This window comes from Tenebrio molitor, chromosome 8, assembly GCF_963966145.1.
Source record: "Tenebrio molitor chromosome 8, icTenMoli1.1, whole genome shotgun sequence".
NCBI lineage: Eukaryota > Metazoa > Arthropoda > Insecta > Coleoptera > Tenebrionidae > Tenebrio > Tenebrio molitor.
Window position 1 is genome coordinate 18,815,582 of NC_091053.1, and position 19,303 is coordinate 18,834,884.

The 19,303-nt window shown below is 34.5% G+C and overlaps 2 protein-coding genes across 2 annotated transcripts; both read left to right on the forward strand.

Moving 5' to 3' along the window:
* The first annotated feature begins 11 nt into the window (after nucleotides 1–11).
* LOC138136322 (acyl-CoA Delta-9 desaturase-like) lies at nucleotides 12–15,941 on the forward strand. The gene is made up of 5 exons (XM_069055487.1): nucleotides 12–154; nucleotides 10,989–11,245; nucleotides 13,158–13,494; nucleotides 14,100–14,285; nucleotides 14,336–15,941. The coding sequence occupies exons 2-5, from the start codon at nucleotides 10,993–10,995 to the stop codon at nucleotides 14,721–14,723; spliced, it is 1,164 nt and encodes a 387-aa protein (XP_068911588.1). The 5' UTR covers nucleotides 12–154; nucleotides 10,989–10,992; the 3' UTR covers nucleotides 14,724–15,941.
* LOC138136323 (acyl-CoA Delta-9 desaturase-like) lies at nucleotides 13–6,623 on the forward strand. Its single transcript, XM_069055488.1, has 5 exons — nucleotides 13–154; nucleotides 2,783–3,037; nucleotides 4,970–5,306; nucleotides 5,871–6,056; nucleotides 6,107–6,623. The coding sequence occupies exons 2-5, from the start codon at nucleotides 2,785–2,787 to the stop codon at nucleotides 6,480–6,482; spliced, it is 1,152 nt and encodes a 383-aa protein (XP_068911589.1). The 5' UTR covers nucleotides 13–154; nucleotides 2,783–2,784; the 3' UTR covers nucleotides 6,483–6,623.
* Nucleotides 15,942–19,303: the final 3,362 nt, after the last annotated feature.

The following is a 19,303-nucleotide window of genomic DNA, read 5'->3' on the forward strand; positions in this document are numbered from 1 at the left end:
GTTTACCTTATAAATAACAAGTACCCATGATGGTATGAAGATCATTGTCATTATAACTTGTGGAAGAACGTTCTGTGATTGTTGTGTCTTGTAAAGCAATCTGGAAGCAGTTTATTTGGTGAATAGTTTTCGACTGTTGTGTTTAAAATTATTGGTAAGTGCAAATTTGATTTTTTGTGAAGTTTTGATTTGTGAATTTTGAATTTTTGAATCTTAGAAAAATTAGAATCTTTGAAAGATGCAAATAATATATATTTATTTCACTTTAGAAAATATCTATGAAGTAGAAAAGGCCTGAAAGATCAGTTTTTGTTGTTCTAAGAAACTGTAAAATAATTTCATACAATCTAAGAGTTTGGAATAATGCAAATATCTTCTTTTCTGTTGAAGTTTTCGAAAAGAACTCAAATAGCTCAACTATATTTTTTAAAAGAAAGACTATTACTCAAATACCATATATGACCATACAGCAACGATAGTCCTGAAATATTCATTTTTAAAGGAAGAACAAGTTGAAAGTGATAGGTATTCCAATTTTACCAAAATTTTGAATGTTTCAATATCAACAGAGTAAGTATGATATCCACAAATTAAAACAATAAACTGCAGACATCCATAATCCATCCATATTTTTGATATAAAAAATCTAAAGTAAATGTTCAAGTTGATTATCATTTCCTTTGGGCACCTTGAAAATAAATATCTCAAGAATTATTATCAGTCCCAATTAATAATAATTTGATAATTAATTTTCTAAGATTGGTAGGACTGCTATTTCTAGATTTCCTTAAAAAACTCAGATTAATCTGCTCGATTTCATTTTGAAAAGCGCAAACTGGATAGAAAATATATCCATGATTCCAAGCTTTTGGCGTTCACTGGATAATGAATAAACAAAATATGTCTTTGACAGAAACGCATATTTTTTTTAAGTGCAAGAAAATTTGAGGGGTGCTGTTTCAACATATAAATAAAAATTAAAAGTAATTCAGGTGATAATAAAACTAAAGATTGTGAAAATGGTCTTTGTCTGATTACTTGGTTGTTTGTGAGAAAAGAAAAGAAAGGACTGCAGTTATTGACAAGATCAGATTTGTATATCAGAATAACTCATTAAATTACTTAAAAATGTGATTAAATATTTAAAAAAAAAAATTTAAAATCGAACGAGTTTGTAAATTGCCAGACGAGGCGGAGCCGAGTCAAGAAAGCAAACTAGTTCGATATACACTTTACTGGCGCCGACAAGCGAAGCGAGGAGTGGCCCAAAGAAGCAAGTGCGGCAATACCTCTTATTAAACGCATAAAATATGGTATTTTTAACATTTCCCAACTTTTTGGCGGTTTATTTTAAAATTCTGGGGAATTTTATGATGGCTGGCAAAAAACGATCGAAATTTTGGATATTCACGGGCATTGGATGACGCTGCCAGAATCCTCTAGACTTTAGGGGATTCTGACAGAGGGTCTGGCAGTACCAACATGATAACCGTAAATTGTACTGTCGCTAGAGCTGCTTTCAGCTGTTACGATACTCTTTTTGGTTTCACAATGGAGCTATTTTTTATCAGTTTCTAAAAAAAAAAAGAAATACAAAATTCCATAAAATGAGTTGCACATGATATAATTTATGTTCTAATCACTTTCTTATTAAAGGATTTTTTAATTAATTTTCTCATTTTTTTGTCTGGAGTTGCAAACATCCAACATCGTAAAACTAGTGTCGTTTATAACTTTCACTGTGACAATTCATCTTATGGCCTGGTTTCGTCGTTCCTTCAGCGCTTCAAATTGATGTTAAATGCATGCCATTCATTAGTAGGAAGTGGACTCGACATAAATTTTTTTCAGTCCAAAATATATCATAATTGTGAAGGTTCTTCAGACACGTGCGTTCTGTTTAGAAAAAGTTTTTTTTTTAATTGGTAACCTATTTTGCTTATTTAAAGCACGCCTCAGCGTGTATAAATCCAACTTTCAAAAACGCGCGTTTTTTAAAGCTTCCATGGCAACATCAACAACCCGAGAGGACCTGAGAAACGTGAAGTCTAACTGTTAACTTTTTAATGACTGATCTGACAGAAGTACCTTGTAACGTCAAATAAAGTACTACTAAGAAATGTTTCAAAAGCTTTAATCAAATGTTCAACAACCTTAATCTTTTAAATGAATGTGAATAATACAGTTGGGATTAAGTGGCAGATTGCAAATTAATTTTGGTTTTTTTCATTTTCCATGACAACGAATGGTATATATTCATGTCACATCACTAATATGTTCACGTTGTTATTTCGTTTTTTTGTTAAATTAATACCAGTATTTATGATTTCAAGATGTACCAATAAAAAAAAAATAGCGTAAAGTATTCGTGGATAACTGGTCTTTAAAACACTTGCTCTATTTCGAACACTCCGGCTGCGCCGTCGTGCCTGAAAAATCGCGCGTGTTTTAAAGACCGTAATATCCACTTATACATGCCTTAATATACTAATCCTACACTTACTACGTAGGCCTAATGAATGTGAAACTGAAAATAGCCAACGGCAATAAAAAAAACGAAACTTGTTTCGTTGTTCCTTCTGTGGTGTTAAACGCGTGCCATTCTTCAATAGGAAGTAAGATGGACATACATTTTTTATCCAAAACAAAAATAATTGTCAAGGTTTTTTAAACACGTAGGTACATTCGGAAAGATTAACGTACTCTCATTTTGTAGGCTTAATAAAAAAAATTCCAATTCAAACTATTTGATTTGATTCTTAATTTGATACGTTTATCCTAGTCATGGCTCCAAACCAGCTCGGAAATTCCTTGTTTCTTTCTGAAACCAATTCAGCGGATCCCGTGCAGATTATTAGTAAACCAGGGGTGCAGCAAGAATTACCACAGATCAAACCTTACATTAGGTCGACCAAACCCCAATATAGATTGCAAATAGTGTGGAGAAATATTCTAATATTTGCCTATTTACACGTCGCCGCATTTTATGGGATTTACTACATGTTTGCCCTGATGCAGTGGAGGACCTTTGTATGGGGTGAGTATGTTTAAAAACATTTTAGTGCCGTTAATAAAAACTCTGTAAATTGTTTCATTTATTTATATGTTATAAGGATTTATTTTTAATTTAACGCATCATTTAAAAAATGCAATTATTTCAAATAGGAAGGAATTTCGTTCTTTCTAATCCAGCATGTTTTTGCAGTGAAAACTTCTTTAGGCGCACCACATACATTTTATTCCCGGGCAGTGAATTAGTTTCATGCGACACGCTAAAATCGTTCGCAACACGCTAAGAAGATCGTTCGCAACACGCTAAAATGTCGGGAGTCGACTTTAGCGAAGCGAGTGAGAAACCATAGATGAAAGAGAGTAATAGCGAGAAACAGTCAACTGTGCGTCACTTATAACTTTCAAATGTTCATTGGTCGGTGTGTTTTCATTGTGTTGCTAAATTTAAGTGATAGTGCAGAGCTGTAGGAGCAGCAATATACAGGCTAATTCATGAGTGATAATGAGTCTGGCGGAATAGAAAATGCAACCCACAATACATTGGAACGTAAACCTGGACATGGAGCCGATAAATATCCGGCTTTTCCTCCTCATGTATTGTGGGTTGCATTTTCTATTCCGCTGGACTCATTATCACTCGTGAAATTCCCTGTATAAAAACGATAAAGACACGATAAATATTGTAAGTTCACACGTAGGATTTAGTAGGTAATTCTCAATTATGGCTTCAACAATTCATCTATTGGAATTTTGACGTAATTTAAAATGCAACCCACATTATATTTCCGAAAAAATCTTGCTACTGTCATTAAAATGTCCGGCTTTTTTTGAAAATGTATTGTGGGTTGAATTTATTATTCCGTCAGGCTCATTAGGTATCACTCGTGAAATACCCTGGATTGTTTTATATAATATAAACGATAAAGACACGCCAAATTTTGTAAATTTACAGATGAATGTAGGATTTAATACGTAATTCTAAATTATATGGCTTTAACAATTCATCTATTGGAAGAATTTGTGTAGCAAAATGTGAAGAGGAAAATAGACAAACTATTATAATACAGGGTATTGGTATTGCTATGAAAACTTGTGTTGTGTTGTGTTCAATATCATCGTCAACAAAATAAAACTTAAACATCCAAACCTAACCTCACAAATTTTGCCAGAGTATCTCTAAAAGCGGACGTATTTGCAGTTTCTATTGAAAAATACAGATTTTTGATGTTTATTTAAAAACAGCATTGAATTTAAATAATATTAATTATTTATGCCTTGCTCCTTATTCCTCCAAGTCATCCATAATGATATTACATAAAATCAGTAACGAGCCTCATAGAAGTTTTCACTTTTGTCGTGCGGTCTTAAGCACACACTCCTTTTTTATCAAAATGTGAAGCGAAAAATGGACAAATTATCATAATACAGAGTATCTATGCTAGGGAAACGTGTGTTCTGTTCAATACAACAAATCATCGTCAAGAAAATAAAGCTAAAATAAAACTTACACATCAAAACCTAACCTCACAAATTTTGCCAGTCTCTTTACCTCTAAAAGTGGACGTATTTGCATTTTCTATTGAAAAATACAGATTTTTCGTGTTTATTTAAAAACAGCAAATAATATTAATTATTTATGCCTTGCTCCTGATTCCTCCAAGTACTATCATCCATAATAATATAATTTATAGAAAAAATATTACCTACTTAAAGTCAATACCTAACGGGCGTCATACAAGTTTTCACTTCCGTCGTGCTGTCTTAAATTTAAACGGTAAACCTTAAATCATATCAAATTTGATTCAAATGAAAACTGGATTTTCATATTTAGACTTTTTATTTGCCATCAACAAAACATATAGAAAAATGCGAAAAATCAAATAACAATGGTCCTCACGTTGACCGTTGTCCGTTGTGTGACTTGTAGCGTTTTTTCTACAGGCATGACTTCTTACAGGATACCTTCTTAGTGCTTTTGGTGCATTAGGAGTTACCGCAGGAGCACACAGATTATGGGCTCACAGAACCTACAAAGCCAAGTTGCCTTTGCGAATTCTGTTAGCAATTGGGCAAACTCTAGCTCTACAAAATGACATATACGAATGGGTCAGGGACCACAGAGTTCATCACAAGTTTACCGATACAGATGCCGATCCTCATAATTCAAACAGAGGTTTCTTCTTTTCGCACATGGGATGGTTGCTGGTCAAGAAGCACAAGGATGTCTTCACTAAAGGAAAAACCGTGGACATGAGCGACGTAGAATCCGATCCCGTTGTTAGATTTCAAAGAAAGTGAGTAAATCTACAAATATAATCCACCACACAAATAATTCGATCGCATTAATATTGGTATTGATATTTGCAGAAAGAGATTTAGCAAAACTATTTGTTTATTTATTTTTAACCAGAAACTCCATTCTCATTCCGGTTTCGATTCTCATAAGTCATACTGTAGATCCGGTCATTATTTTACTGCAGCTTTCGCATTCGCATTAAATTGCTATTTTGTTTAATGGTCATTTATTTGTGGTATTTAAACAAATATAAATCAACTGCATACTATTTTTATTCTGCGTACGTCACATACCAAGATGCTTTACTCTTGGAAAGTGAAATCCGTTGGTCTCTTTTTTGTTCCATTTTAATAATGTGCCTTCATTCCATATTCACAAAAATTGCTTTGAAAGTACCTATTACAACAAGCCGCGATTTCTTAATTTTTTTACTTGTGTACTTTCATTACGTTTCATTTTCATCAAGAACATTACTGTCTCATATCCTGTAGAGTCATTACTACCAACTACTGGTTATTACTTCCCACTCCAATTTAGTCCACTTTCAATTTTCCTTTTCCAGATATTACTTAATTTTGACTCCACTCTTGACCTTCGCATTTCCGGCAATTGTTCCTTGGTACTTCTGGAACGAGCACCCTTCAGTGTGTTGGTACACCGTAGCCATTTTGAGATATCTCGTGACACTCCATGGTACCTGGCTGGTGAACAGCGCAGCCCACATCTGGGGTGTCAAGCCTTACGACAAGTACAACACTTCAATAATCTGCACAACACTTGACTAACATTCACTTTTAGAAACATCAACGCTACTGAGAACAAGACTGTAGCAATCATCGCTCTGGGAGAAGGGTGGCATAACTACCATCACGTCTTTCCATGGGATTACAAAGCAGCCGAGTTGGGAAATTACAGAATGAACGTCACCACGGCATTGCTTGATCTGATGGCAAAAATTGGATGGGCTTACGATTTAAAAACTGCGTCGGTTGAAATGATCAATAAAAGGGTTGAAAGAACCGGAGATGGCAGCAGAGTTGTGGATGCTCCTGCCGAAGGTCACCACCATCATCACGAGAACAGTATATGGGGTTGGGGGGACAAAGATATGAAAGCAGATGATATGGAACTGGTGGAGATACATCATCAAAAGTTACCCAAGTTTGTACAGTAAGTTGTTGAGTCAATAAGTTTTTGTTGATTTTTGTGATTTGTAAGTTTTTGACTTGTTACCATTGTGCAGTATCACAAAATAATTTATTATAATTGTATATTTATGTTGACGAAAATTAAACAAAACTAATTTCAAAATAAATACATATTTTGATTGTTTCCGTAACCTTGGGAAATGTGTTTAACAGGAGAAATTTTGGGCAGAATCTATAAATATTGATTGTGTGGCGATGTTCTATGTCAAGGTAAACTGGTTAAATTAGGTAAGGTGACGGTTAATATTATGTGAATGGTTCCCGTCTAGACAAGAAATAATCGGTTATTTACGCTGTGATCAGTGGAATTGCACTAGCAATAAGTAATTTTTATTATATTTTTTCAAAAAAAAATCATTCACCGATCTTGTATTTAGTTTAATGCAGCTAGACTTCATTCTCCAACTCACAATCTGGGGCGTTCAAGAAATGTTCGAATTTTAGAAATTGAGCCTGAATATTTCCAAGCCAAGAATAACCAAATTTGAATAAGAGAAGATTTACTCTACTTCACATTCAGTGTTTTTTACACTTTACATACAGAAGGATTACTACCATGTAAAACAATTTTTTGAAGAATAGCTTTACTTTGGAGTAAAAAAATCTTAAATTTTTGTAATTTTTCTTAAAAATGGAACAGCAACGTAACTAGAATAGTATTTTGTCACTGTGGATATGAAGGCTGCTATGTATTGAACAAAATTAAAGTGCTTACATCTTCTTCAGGAAGAGCGAATTTTTTTTCTAAGTATTTTTCGCGCTCCACTGGGTCCTTCCCTACCACGCTCTGTATTCGAAATTCGCGAATTTTGAGACACCCTGTATAATACATCATAATTTTTCTACTAACTTTCGTGTTGCTTTGTATGAAAAAGGAGAAGAAAGTTAATGTCATAACTTAAGTGTAAAACTGCATTGCACATTTAGTGCCATTATAAGAGGACAAAACACAGGACAAACGTGAATAAAACAGGATTTACTTCGTTCCGTAACGATAGTGGAAGCGAAGTAAACTTTGGCGAAAGTGGTGACATGGTCTTGACACACATTCAAAGAGTTCAAAGGCGGGAGAAATTCACGATCGGAAATCAGGTACCAGTTTTTCACGCACACATGACAAGGATAGCCAGTTATCCACGTTAATGATGAAGAAGGAAAGCGATAGTAGACACGCACATTCACTTGATACAGATAGGAAAAGACGGTTTCTGAACGAAGATAAAAAAGTAGGCATTAGGCCATAAAGGTTTGAAGATCAATGTTATAAAGCTTTCGGAAGAAAGTTCTAAATCTGCATTCGTTCTGTGATTGTCGTGTCTTTTAAAGCAATCTGGAAGTAGTTAATTTGGTGAAGTAGTTTTAGATTGTAGTGTTAGCAAAAATATAGGTAAGTGCAATTTTGATTGTTTCGATTTGTAAATTTAGAATTTTTGACAATTTATCAATAGCACCAATCTTGAAAAATGCAGATATTTAAAAAAAATCACTTAACTTTTGAAAATATCTAAGAAGTATAAATGGCCTGAAGGATCAGATTTTGTTCATTTAAGATACTGTAAAATAATTTCATGCAGTCCAAGAGTTTGGAATAATGAAAATATCTTCTTTTCCGTTGAAGTTTTCGAAAAGCACTCAAATAGGTCAACTTTATTTTTTCAAAGAAAAATATTTTCTTCATTTTAATCTTTTCATCCCTATCAACAGAAATAGCTTTTTCCCATGTTGCAAATTTTTCTCTCTATCCCACTTCTGAAATTGTTGCAATTTTTTTTCTCAAATCCCACTTCTGAAAATTGTTGCAAAAATCCGACTTCCAATTTAACCGTTGTCTTACTCATACAATTTATTAGACCGTGCCTAATCCTAATGCACAGTGGGAAATAATACCAAAAAGCTGGTCAAAAGTCGAAAAATCGAAGTCTGAATTAGGGACTTTCTCGCACATAAATTATTCCTAGAGGACCTCTGGCATAAAATAAACCGATTAATAAGTCACAGTTGTCTTTATACCTTCGTGTCATCGCTTAAAAAGTGAGCAGTGAAACGAATATTAAATGTTCCGTGTTTCTGAGCGTCAAACGTGATGTTAATTGTTTCGCTTCTTATTTTGTCAGAAATTACGTTAATAAAGTGCAACAAAATGGTTCATCTTGTTCAAGGAATGTAGAATGAAATGTACCTACCACAAAATATTTATTAATTGCAAACCTGTAATTATTAGTGTAATGATTCAGAATAAGTGACATCGCGGTAGGCGTTGGAAATTCAAATTTACGTTGGCAGCAAGACCCTTGCTAATAATACCCTAGTTTCGATGCCGTTGGTAACCTTCGCTTTTAATTTGATCTTGATATTATCATTGGAATCGTTTTGTGTTTATTTTCTTGTTATAAGTATTTGGAATTTCCTTGTTTCAGTTATGAAAAGTGTATTATTTGTCTGGGGGTTATCTCTGCTGTGGGTGAAAACCATGTCAAAATTATGTAACGCATAACCTCAGAATAAAGTAATGACGGTTTCACATGTTTACTAAATTTTTCGACATAACCGCGATGCCACTTATTCTGAATTATCTATATAGCTGTATTTTTCGCAAATCTCATACAAAAATCTTGAATTAAACGTGACATACAAAAAAAATCCCACATATGCCCACTCTCTTATCATTATCACTCCTATATTGTTTATTAAACCTTCCTGTACAATATTCTGCAAAAATTAGCTGCGCCCACCTGCGCTTTTTCTTTTTTTTTATTTTTCTTCGGAAATGGTGAAGTGCAAAAAGCGAAAATGTTTACAGATGCGTTTAATCATAAATTTTTTTCATAATTAAAATTTCTTTGTTACGGTTGTCAACGGCAACAAAGCATCATTAAACCAAGTTTAACGAAAACTCTAACGTTATAATCACCATTTTGAATCCGCCATTTTTTTTTTTTGAAAGACATACAAAATTTGTAATCAGTGACCTAAAAGCAGCCCCATTACTAAATTTCATTAAAATTGATAAACTTGGCAATATTTCGAATCGCCATTTTGTATCCGCCATTTTGTTTTTGGAAAAACTAAGAACACATGCGTAATCAGTGATCTCGAAAACCCCTTATTTCTCAATTTTCAATTAATTATTTTCATTCTTTCGACATTTTAGCCAGCTTTTCGGTAATTTTTCCCACTGTGCGTTGGTCCGATTCTCGCAAATCTCACGTTTGCCACAACTTTACGACAAACAGTCTTCAACGGTCCTAACGAACTTTCCACATTCGTTTCCATTTTCACGCAATTTCTCAAAATATTCATTAAATATTTAAATCAGTGTTATTCCTGAACCATCCTGACAACAATAGAAGAAGATTTGTAACAACAATTTTCAAAAATGGGATTTCAGAAAAAAAAATATTGCAACAATTTCAGAAGTGGGATAGAAAAAAAAAGTGCAATACCCATTTCAATCATTTCATTTATAGAGTAGGATAAATTGTCAAATTTACAGTATTGCTCAAATACCATAATCACCGTTCACGTTGTTTTAGCATAATGGGAGGCCATGTTTTATTTTTTTAAGGTTTAACACACTGTTTGATTTTGATTTCCGTCACTAAAGTGCCAGACATGCGGACCTATCAAAATGAACATAACATGTTGCTAAATTTCCAACGATGTCTGAGTATTCTTCTGTTGCAAACTCGTAAAACTGACAACAACGCACTAGACATTGACGCTATTGATAACCTCAAACTTAGAAAAACATAACCTAATTCAACAGACAGCTTTACTACCAAATTAAATGCAAAATTTCTATGGCTTCCCATTGTGTCAAAACAATATGAATGCATTTTATATCGTGCGTTCAAATGAAATCCTGGGCTGCGTAAGTTATTCTATTTTTAATGTAAAACATTGCAAAGAAAAAAAAGAAAGATTTTAGGTTAGCTGTCAACATCCTCCAATTAATCTACGCTGTAAAAAAGCACAACAATTGACGGTTTCCAACGCCTCCCCAGCCCAGGATTTCATTTGAACGCACGATATTATGTAGTTGTAAAGAAAAGTAAAATGTGAAATTAAAACTAACGATAAAATTGTCACAGAAAATATTTACCAAGTAGTTACAGGACAACTGTGAATACATATAATTTCTTTTCGTCTGGAGTGGAAAATAGCCAACGTTAACGAAAGTCGTAAACCTAGTCTCGTTGATGACTTTCACTGAGCCGATGTATCTTATGGCCTCGTTTCGTTGTTCCTTCAGCGCTTAAAATTTGTGTTAAACGCGTACCATTCATCAATAGGAAGTAAGATTGGCATACATTTTTTTTTAATCCAAAACTATGTCACAATAATTGTGTTTAAAAAAAATTATGCGACTCTTACTTTGTAGGCTTAAAAAACGTGTGTCTTCCCAGGAGGATTGATAACAAAATTCTTTCAAATTCCAGTTGAAACAATTTAATTTGATTAGTTTATCCTAGAGTCATGGCTCCAAACCAGCTCGGCAATTCCTTGTTTCTTTCTGAAACCAATTCGGCTGACCCTGTGCAGATTATTAGCAAGCCAGGGGTGCAGCAAGAAGTACCACAGATCAAACCTTACGTTAAGTCGACCAAACCTCAACACCGATGGCAAATAGTGTGGAGAAATGTTGTAATATTTATTTATTTACACGTAGCGGCGATTTATGGACTTTACTTACTGTTTGCAGTGATGCAGTTGAAGACATTTGTATGGGGTTAGTTGAGTTTTTATTTTAACATAATCGTTTAAAAAAATATTTTTCAAAAATTGTTTAATGACTACGAAAAATGCTTTATTTTGCCCTACGGGCTTTCAGATTCCTGATTACAAACCATAAAAAATAACAATTTATTGTTCTCCCTCACTCCTCTCGTTCTCTATTCTTTCTCTCCTCTTGCTTATTCTTTCATCCATCTCCCTGCCGTCTTCGCTCCCTATTAATCCCCATTCCCTTCTCTTTCTCTCTCTCATTTCGCCGCATGTGTTTGATCTTCTCACTATCCTCGCGTCACTTCTTGCACCTTCTCTCTCTCTTCTCCTTCCTTCCCATTCCTGTTCTCTCTCTCCTCGTCCCCACCTCTGCAACCCGCTATCATTTTCCTCTCTCACACATACTCTTTCTCCTCCCTATTGTACTTCGATTCTCTTATTCTCTCTCTTCTCTCTTACTTTTCTGTGTCTTTGTCCCCCTACCTTTTTATTCACCTTCTCCTTGTACATTTTCTCGTCGAGTCGTCTTCTTATTCTCTCCTTCTTTTAGCAAATTTTCTTCAGTTTCTCCTGTCTCTTATCCCATCTAAACCAGTCCCCGTTTATCTGTATTTTCCTGTTTCCTATTTTCACCCTTTTTCCTCTATCTCTCTCCTCTCTGGCCAACTCTCTTAACTTCTTTTGTGTTTCCCTTTCTTCTCTTGTCAAATCGTCATCTATATACATCCTCTCACCCTTTTTTTCCTTTAACTTACTCTTACTTAGCATTATGTTCTTCTTCTGCTCCCAACTTTCTATTTTTGCCAGCATCATCTTATCTTTATTTATTTTAAATGCTTCCTTTACATTCACTTTCACTCCTATCTCCCTTTCTAACCATTCTTCCACCCCCTTCTCTATATTTCCACTTATTGCTCCTATTCCAGTTATTATAACATTATTCTTCCTCTCCTTCTTTTCTCTTTGTTCCATCTTTTCCTCTATCATTTCCATCCTTTTCATCCAATCTGCCTTCTCCAACTGCTCTTTTTCGTCTCTTCCTCTCCTCTCCTCTCTCACTGTCGCTAATTCTTTCCTTAGCTCCCCATTCTCCTCTCTCACTGCCGCTAATTCCTTTCTTAGTGTTTTGATCTCCTCTCTCATCTCTCTTATCATGGTAGTTTTCATTTCCTTATCCATTTCCTTGCTTTGATTTTCTTCTTCGCTTCTATTTGGTGATCTTCTCGTTCTGGAACTATTTCTGAGTGGGTTCTTGCCTTCTTTCGACGTTCTACCCTCTTCTCTTTCTCTCTTGCTACTTTCTTTCCTTATATCTGACGATTTCAGCATGTCCTCTCTTTCTTGCTCTCCCTCTTTCTCTCTCGCTGCCGCTAATTCCTTTCTTCGTGCTCTGCTCTCCTCTACTATTCCCGCCATATCCTCTTCTATCTCTCTGAGCACTGTTTTTATTTTCTTCTCTATTTCTTTGCTTTGATTTCTTTCTTCGCCTCTACTTGGGGATCTTTCAGTTCTGGAACTCTTTCTGAATGGGTTCAGGCCTTCTTCCGACATCCTACCCTCTTCTCTTTCTCTCTTGCTGCTTTCTTTCCTTGCTTTCGGCGATTTCGGCATGCCCTCTCTTTCTTGCCCGCTGTCTTCTGCTTATCACCTCTCACTCACTCGTCGTTGTTTACGTTTGTTATCTCTGCACTTTTTCCACGTCTGCTCGCTATCGCTGCCAAACCAGGAAAAATTGTTCAAATAATTTATTAACATTTATTAGCAGGTTCAAAAATAATAAAAAACTTCATTCCTCATAACCCACAATGTTTTTTTTTCAAATTTCTTGCTCTTCATGTAAACCTTAATAACAACGGTCCTCACGTTGAATCTTGTGTGACTTCTAGCGTTATTTTTATACGTATTTTTTCTTGCAGGATACTTTTTTTCGCTTTTTTCATCATTAGGAATTACCGCAGGAGCACACAGATTATGGGCTCACAGAAGCTACAAAGCCAAGTTGCCGTTGCGAATTCTGTTGGCGGTCTTTCAAACTATAACTTTACAGAATGACATATACGAATGGGTCAGAGACCACAGAGTTCATCACAAGTTTACTGATACAGATGCCGATCCTCATAATTCAACCAGAGGTTTCTTCTTTTCGCACATAGGATGGTTGATGATCAAAAAGCACAAGGATGTCTTCATTAAAGGAAAAACCGTGGACATGAGCGACGTAGCATCCGATCCCGTTGTTAGATTTCAAAGAAAGTGAGTAATAGTATATTAGATTACGAGAGTAGTAAAGAGCATATTACGTACAAGTGGATGAATTGCATACGAGCGACGAAGGAGCGAGTAATGTAAATCCACGTGTACGTAATCTCGTTACTACTTGAGTAATGTACTATATTTTTTCTACGACCCGTACTAATCCCCACAAAATTTCTAAAAAAAATGTTTTTCTACAACCATTACACTTGCGGATACAACAGAAATGCATTATTTTAGCAGATGGTTTTATTGTATTGGAATTGTCTTCGAAATATGCCAACAGTACATTCTCTGAAAAGAATTTAATGTTATTCTTTTCTTTCCAATTCAGAAATGTTTGATAAACACTCGTATCTGTCGCAAAATTTCTTTGCTGTCAATTGACCGGCCGTTGCTTAGCAACTGTCATAGGTGCTGCCATCATAATTTGGCTAAATCGTAAAATTCCCTGACAAGTACTGGGCGGAGTTAATTTACTGTACACGTACGTAAGGAAGCTTTTACTAGAGGGGTTGTAGAAAAACATACAAATATAATCCACCACTGTTTATTACGAGTATTTCCCAAGGCAATATAATTCACTTTTAATTTACCTTTTCCAGATATTACATAATTTTGGCTCTACTTTTGACCTTCGTTTTTCCGGCAATTGTTCCTTGGTACTTCTGGAACGAGCACCTTTCAGTGTGTTGGTACACCGCAGCCATTTTCAGATATGTCGTGATACTCCATTGTACCTGGCTCGTGAACAGCGTAGCTCACGTCTGGGGTGTCAAGCCTTACGACAAGTACGACACTTAAATAATCTGCACAACTCCGGAGTAACATTCATTTTTAGAAACATCAGAGCTGCTGAGAACAAAATTGTAGCCGTAGCAGCTCTAGGAGAAGGGTGGCATAACTACCATCATGTCTTTCCATGGGACTACAAAACAGCCGAGCTGGGAGATTACAAAATGAACGTCACTACGGCATTCCTTGATCTGATGGCAAAAATTGGATGGGCTTACGATTTAAAAACTGTGTCAGCGGAACTGATCAATAAAAGGGTTAAAAGAACTGGCGACGGCAGCAGAGTTGTGGATGCTCCTGCCGAAGGTGATGATAATGGTCACCATCATCATCACGACGACAATATATGGGGTTGGGGGGACAAAGATATGAAGACAGATGATATGGAGCTGGTGGAGATTCATCATCAAAAGTTACCCAAGTTTGTACAGTAAAGTTGATGTTGAATCAATGAGTTTTGTTGATTTTTGTGATTTGTAACTTTTTAACTTGTTACCGGCGTGTGGTATGATAAAATAATTTATTATGATTCTACAGCGTGGAATAAAATGATTTACATCTAGTTACCTTTGGAATTTTTGTACATGTAAACTATTAGTTCTGTCAATAAATAATATCATCAATCGAATTGACAATTGTTACAATTTACTAAATTGCATTAACAAACGTTGGTGGCCACTTTCAACACCAGCTGTGAATTGCTTTTGTTAGCTCCTTTTTAATTTTAATCTCAACTTTGCATTCATATCATCCCTTCGCAATAAATCACATTTGGAATTTGGATATATATTTTGAGGTTAGGCTTTCTTTTTTTTTTGTAGAGCGGCATTTCGTATTTTTACAAAGGTAATGCAAAGGTAACTAGATGTAAATCATTTTATTCCACACTGTATATTTATGTTAGTAAAAATTAAACAAAAATTTTTGTTTTCACCTTCACTGGATGTAATTTATTTGTAGTTAATACTAAATACAGTGTTCAACAAGAAAACAAATCAAGAGTGCTACCTCATCTTTTGTTTTATTGAAACGTCTGTCTTAGCTTAGGTAATCGCACACATATGTCTAGTGTATACTTGCTATGCACAGTTGTTTTATTGGTTGCCTACCTCTCAAAAAATTTGTTATGGATTAATTATTTATTAATGCTTTATCTTCAATTATAGAACCCATTTTATCACTTATTCTGGAATTGTTGCTTACAATTACAGGTCACTTCCGTAAACTTTGCCGAAATCGAAAACTTTTTTTCAAGGTTAACATCAACACCTTGCTTTAAAACTGACGTTTCTTTGACATTTTTTGCTTACCAGTAGCGTCGCGTTAAGCAATAAAGCTGGTAAATTACCCATTCTTACGAATGTAAAATGTTGATCTTGTTTATTTTATAAATTTTCTCGATAATCAGATAATAATAATAAAATGGACAATTCTGCGTCTAAAATTCATGAGGTGTAATTTATAATGAAGTAGCGTTCGAGATCGCAAATTGTCTACGTCCATGCATTGAACGCTTATTTGCATTGAATTCCGCTGCGACATGATCGATAATGATTTGCAACACCTACTCTGATTTATTTTCTTTTCGATCACTTTGTACATGTACGTGTATGTAGCATGTAAGATTGTGTTTTCCAACAATATATGTTTTAAGAATATATTTGTTTTTATTTTTGCTAAGGTGTAAGATTAATGTATTAATTTTTTTCAATTATATTTAATTGATTTTTATATCAAACTTTCCCAAAACTAATTTAAAAGTGCTGTTGGTGTCGACGTTACACGAATCTAGAAAATGCTAATCGATGACATACATATTTTCACTTTTATAAAAAGCTTACAACTTACAACTTATCATTCGAGTTATGAATTATTTGTCCTATATTGTCATTTTGTGAAGCATTTTTCATTGTTGTTATTATAACTCGAGAAACATCAAAACACACTGCCTTTATGGTATAGCGTCCCAGAACTCCCGAATCAGATTTAGAGTGCGCTTTCGTAGGTGATAAATGAAAGCCATAGCGTTAAAAAATGGTCAGGGTATAGTAGATATATATTTTTTGTAATTAACAATTAAAGTTGACCAATCAGAAGGTCGCTATTAATTTGAATTTCAGGTAAATTCAACGAACACTTTAAATTGCTTTGAAATTTAATACAGGGTGAGCAACAATAACTGATTCATTTGGCAAAAAAAAATTTTACATAAAATTTTCAAGACTGTGAATTGTACCTATTTCGGTTTGTTTTATTGACATTATTGACAGCTGGTATACATTTCAAATTTAAAACTCTTGGTTTTTGTAATCGTTTATTAATAAAATGGTTTTCTCGTTGGAACATGACATAAAAGTCACCAAAAATCACCAGAATTTATTGCCCACTCAAACATCAGTAATTGTTGCTCATATGGTAGTACTCCCTCAACGAACTTTTATTTGCGCCAAATTTAATAATCTACTATTATCCACAGCGTCCTGTACATTTTTTTTCAGACTAAATACCAAGAAAGTATAATTGAACAAGTATTAACAGTAAATATTCAAAACACTATTAAAGGGCATTAAACACCTAAACTCGGTACAGGTTGCAGACACACTTGTCATTTGCAACAGCATTTTTTTCATATTTCTGAACCAAATAAAGGCACAAAGGGACCAGAAAATCATAGTTTGGGTTGAATATTTTCCATATAAGTACAGTTTTAAAGTAATTTAAAATGACTAATGCCATATAGTCCAATTTTTACCCTTTTGCGATGACGTCATTATCTAGTAACTTTACGTATGTTTGAGCTAGGATCAGAAACAAATTTGAATTGATCATAACATAAATAACTATAAATGTGTCAAATTTGTTGACAATTGCTTCGAAAGGTTATGTTTGTAATCAATGTAATAAGTGAAAGAAATTAAAAATTGTCAAATTGACAGGAGCATAAAATAACCTCAAAGTGACCATCAATAAATAAACGTGCCTTTTTTTTGTTTTTTTTCTGTTTCTGTCGTTTCAATAAAGAGAAAGCGAGGAAGGAAATCGTGACGTCACCTCAAAAGGGTAAAAATTGGACTATAAAAGTGCTGTTGCAAATGACAAGTGTGTCTTTGCAACCTGTACCGAATTTATATTATATTAGGTACGGTCGGTAGACAAATAAAACTAGGACACTTAAAATTTAATCTATGTAAATCAGACCATTGAATTGTCAATATATTTGTCAGTGTCTGTATAATATGTCATACCAAAGTTAACCTATTTGTGATAAAGCCGTAATTAAACGATGCAAATTTGTAAATTTTGACTTATGTGATTGTCATTTTTGTCCCAGTTTTATTTGTCCATCGACTGTACCTTTTATTAATTTTTTGCCTTTTGTTACAAGAATATCCATTGATCATTATCAGTTTTTAAGAAAATAATGACAGAATTTACAATCTACAAAAACGAGCCTAAAAACAATTTAAATCGGCGTAAGCATCCCTGTGAAACTAAACAAAACAATATTTCAAGTAGGTAAGTAGGTACAATTGCGGCCCCTACAAACTCAGACACCGGCTTTTGACACATTCTGCCAAATTCAAAAAATTTGTAATGTGTACATTTGACTTTTATCCGGTATGGCAATGTCAGTGTCAGTTTTTTGTAAGTCAGAAGCGTGCACAATTTTTACAACGCCTCAATTAAACGAACTGCAAAAGTCGATAATTAGAACTAGACTAGAGGACGGTATGAGCATTAGGCACATCGCAAATGAAATAAACGTTGATAAAAACACGGTACTTTTGGCAAAACGAAAAATTGAGGAAACTGGAATTATTAGAAGAAAACGACAACGTAGGTATTTTGCAAATCTTACGAGATGATCTTAAAATGTCGTAAACTCTTTCAGAGTGGCAGAGAATATCAATATATATTCTAAGGGAGCACCCTTTTAGTACCGCAATAAGAGCAAAAGTGGAAACCAATTTTCCTGGTTCCATAAGAACCAGTCGAAAAAGAATAAAAGAGAGTGAACTACGAAATCGAAGCGCGGCCAATAAGATATTTTTGTCAGTAGCAAATAAAGAAGAAAGACTGCGTTTCGCCTTTCAACATATAAACAATGTCAACTTTTGGGAAAATGTAGTCTTTTCAGATGAAAAAACTTTTCAATCATGCAGTAATGGACGGGTTCGTGTTTATAGACCAGTTGGTGAACGATTTTCTGAACAATATGTTCATAAAATTAAGCGTAGTGGACGTTTTTCTGTGAATGTTTGGGGGTGGGTGAGTTCCCGTGGAACGGGAATATGTGTTATAGTGGAAGAACGATTGACAGCTTTAGTTTATAGAGATATTCTGGAGCAAGCACTGTTACCTTCAGTTCTACCCATTTTTGGAAATAATTTTGTATTCCTACAGGATAATTGCCCTATTCATACAGCGCATCTAATAAGAGATTTTTTGCAAACTAATGAAGTAACCACATTAGACTGGCCAGCGAGAAGCCCAGACCTCAACCCCATCGAAAATATTTGGGGTATCATGGCCAAAGAAATTAATACTAAGATCTTGCCCCAAAATCTTCAAGAATTAATTCAAAGTATCTCGGATACATGGGAGCAAATATCTGTGGATTGTGTACAACGCACAGTTCTGTCAATGCCGAGGAGACTCCAAATGGTCATAGATGGTAACGGTGATACAATAAAATATTAACTTTATTGTATTTGATTTGTTCAATTTTTCAAATTCTTTATTTTATACGCCACTGACTTTCTTTCAGTTGGGTGACATTTTATAAACTTCAATTTTAGGACCATGTTACACAGCCAACATTTTTTATTTTTCACACTGTCTGAGTTTGTAGGGGCCGCAACTGTACCAAAGTCAATGTAAAATTGGTTCTCATAGCGTGTACTGTACATAAATAGAAATATGTACATATAAAGTATCGAAAGAATTCTCTGGTCAAGACTCAAAACGCTGTCGTTCAAACGTATTGTCGTTAATGTCAATAAATTTGTAGGTC

What these genes read in the sequence shown, in the direction of transcription:
- LOC138136322 (XM_069055487.1), top strand. Translation starts at nt 10,993, where the DNA reads ATGGCTCCAAACCAGCTCGGCAATTCCTTGTTTCTTTCTGAAACCAAT. An exon ending in GTTGAAGACATTTGTATGGG is followed by an intron (nt 11,246 to 13,157) that starts GTTAGTTGAGTT and finishes TTTTTCTTGCAG; the next exon opens with GATACTTTTTTTCGCTTTTT. An exon ending in GTTGTTAGATTTCAAAGAAA is followed by an intron (nt 13,495 to 14,099) that starts GTGAGTAATAGT and finishes TACCTTTTCCAG; the next exon opens with ATATTACATAATTTTGGCTC.
- LOC138136323 (XM_069055488.1), top strand. Translation starts at nt 2,785, where the DNA reads ATGGCTCCAAACCAGCTCGGAAATTCCTTGTTTCTTTCTGAAACCAAT. An exon ending in GTGGAGGACCTTTGTATGGG is followed by an intron (nt 3,038 to 4,969) that starts GTGAGTATGTTT and finishes GACTTCTTACAG; the next exon opens with GATACCTTCTTAGTGCTTTT. An exon ending in GGTGTCAAGCCTTACGACAA is followed by an intron (nt 6,057 to 6,106) that starts GTACAACACTTC and finishes ATTCACTTTTAG; the next exon opens with AAACATCAACGCTACTGAGA.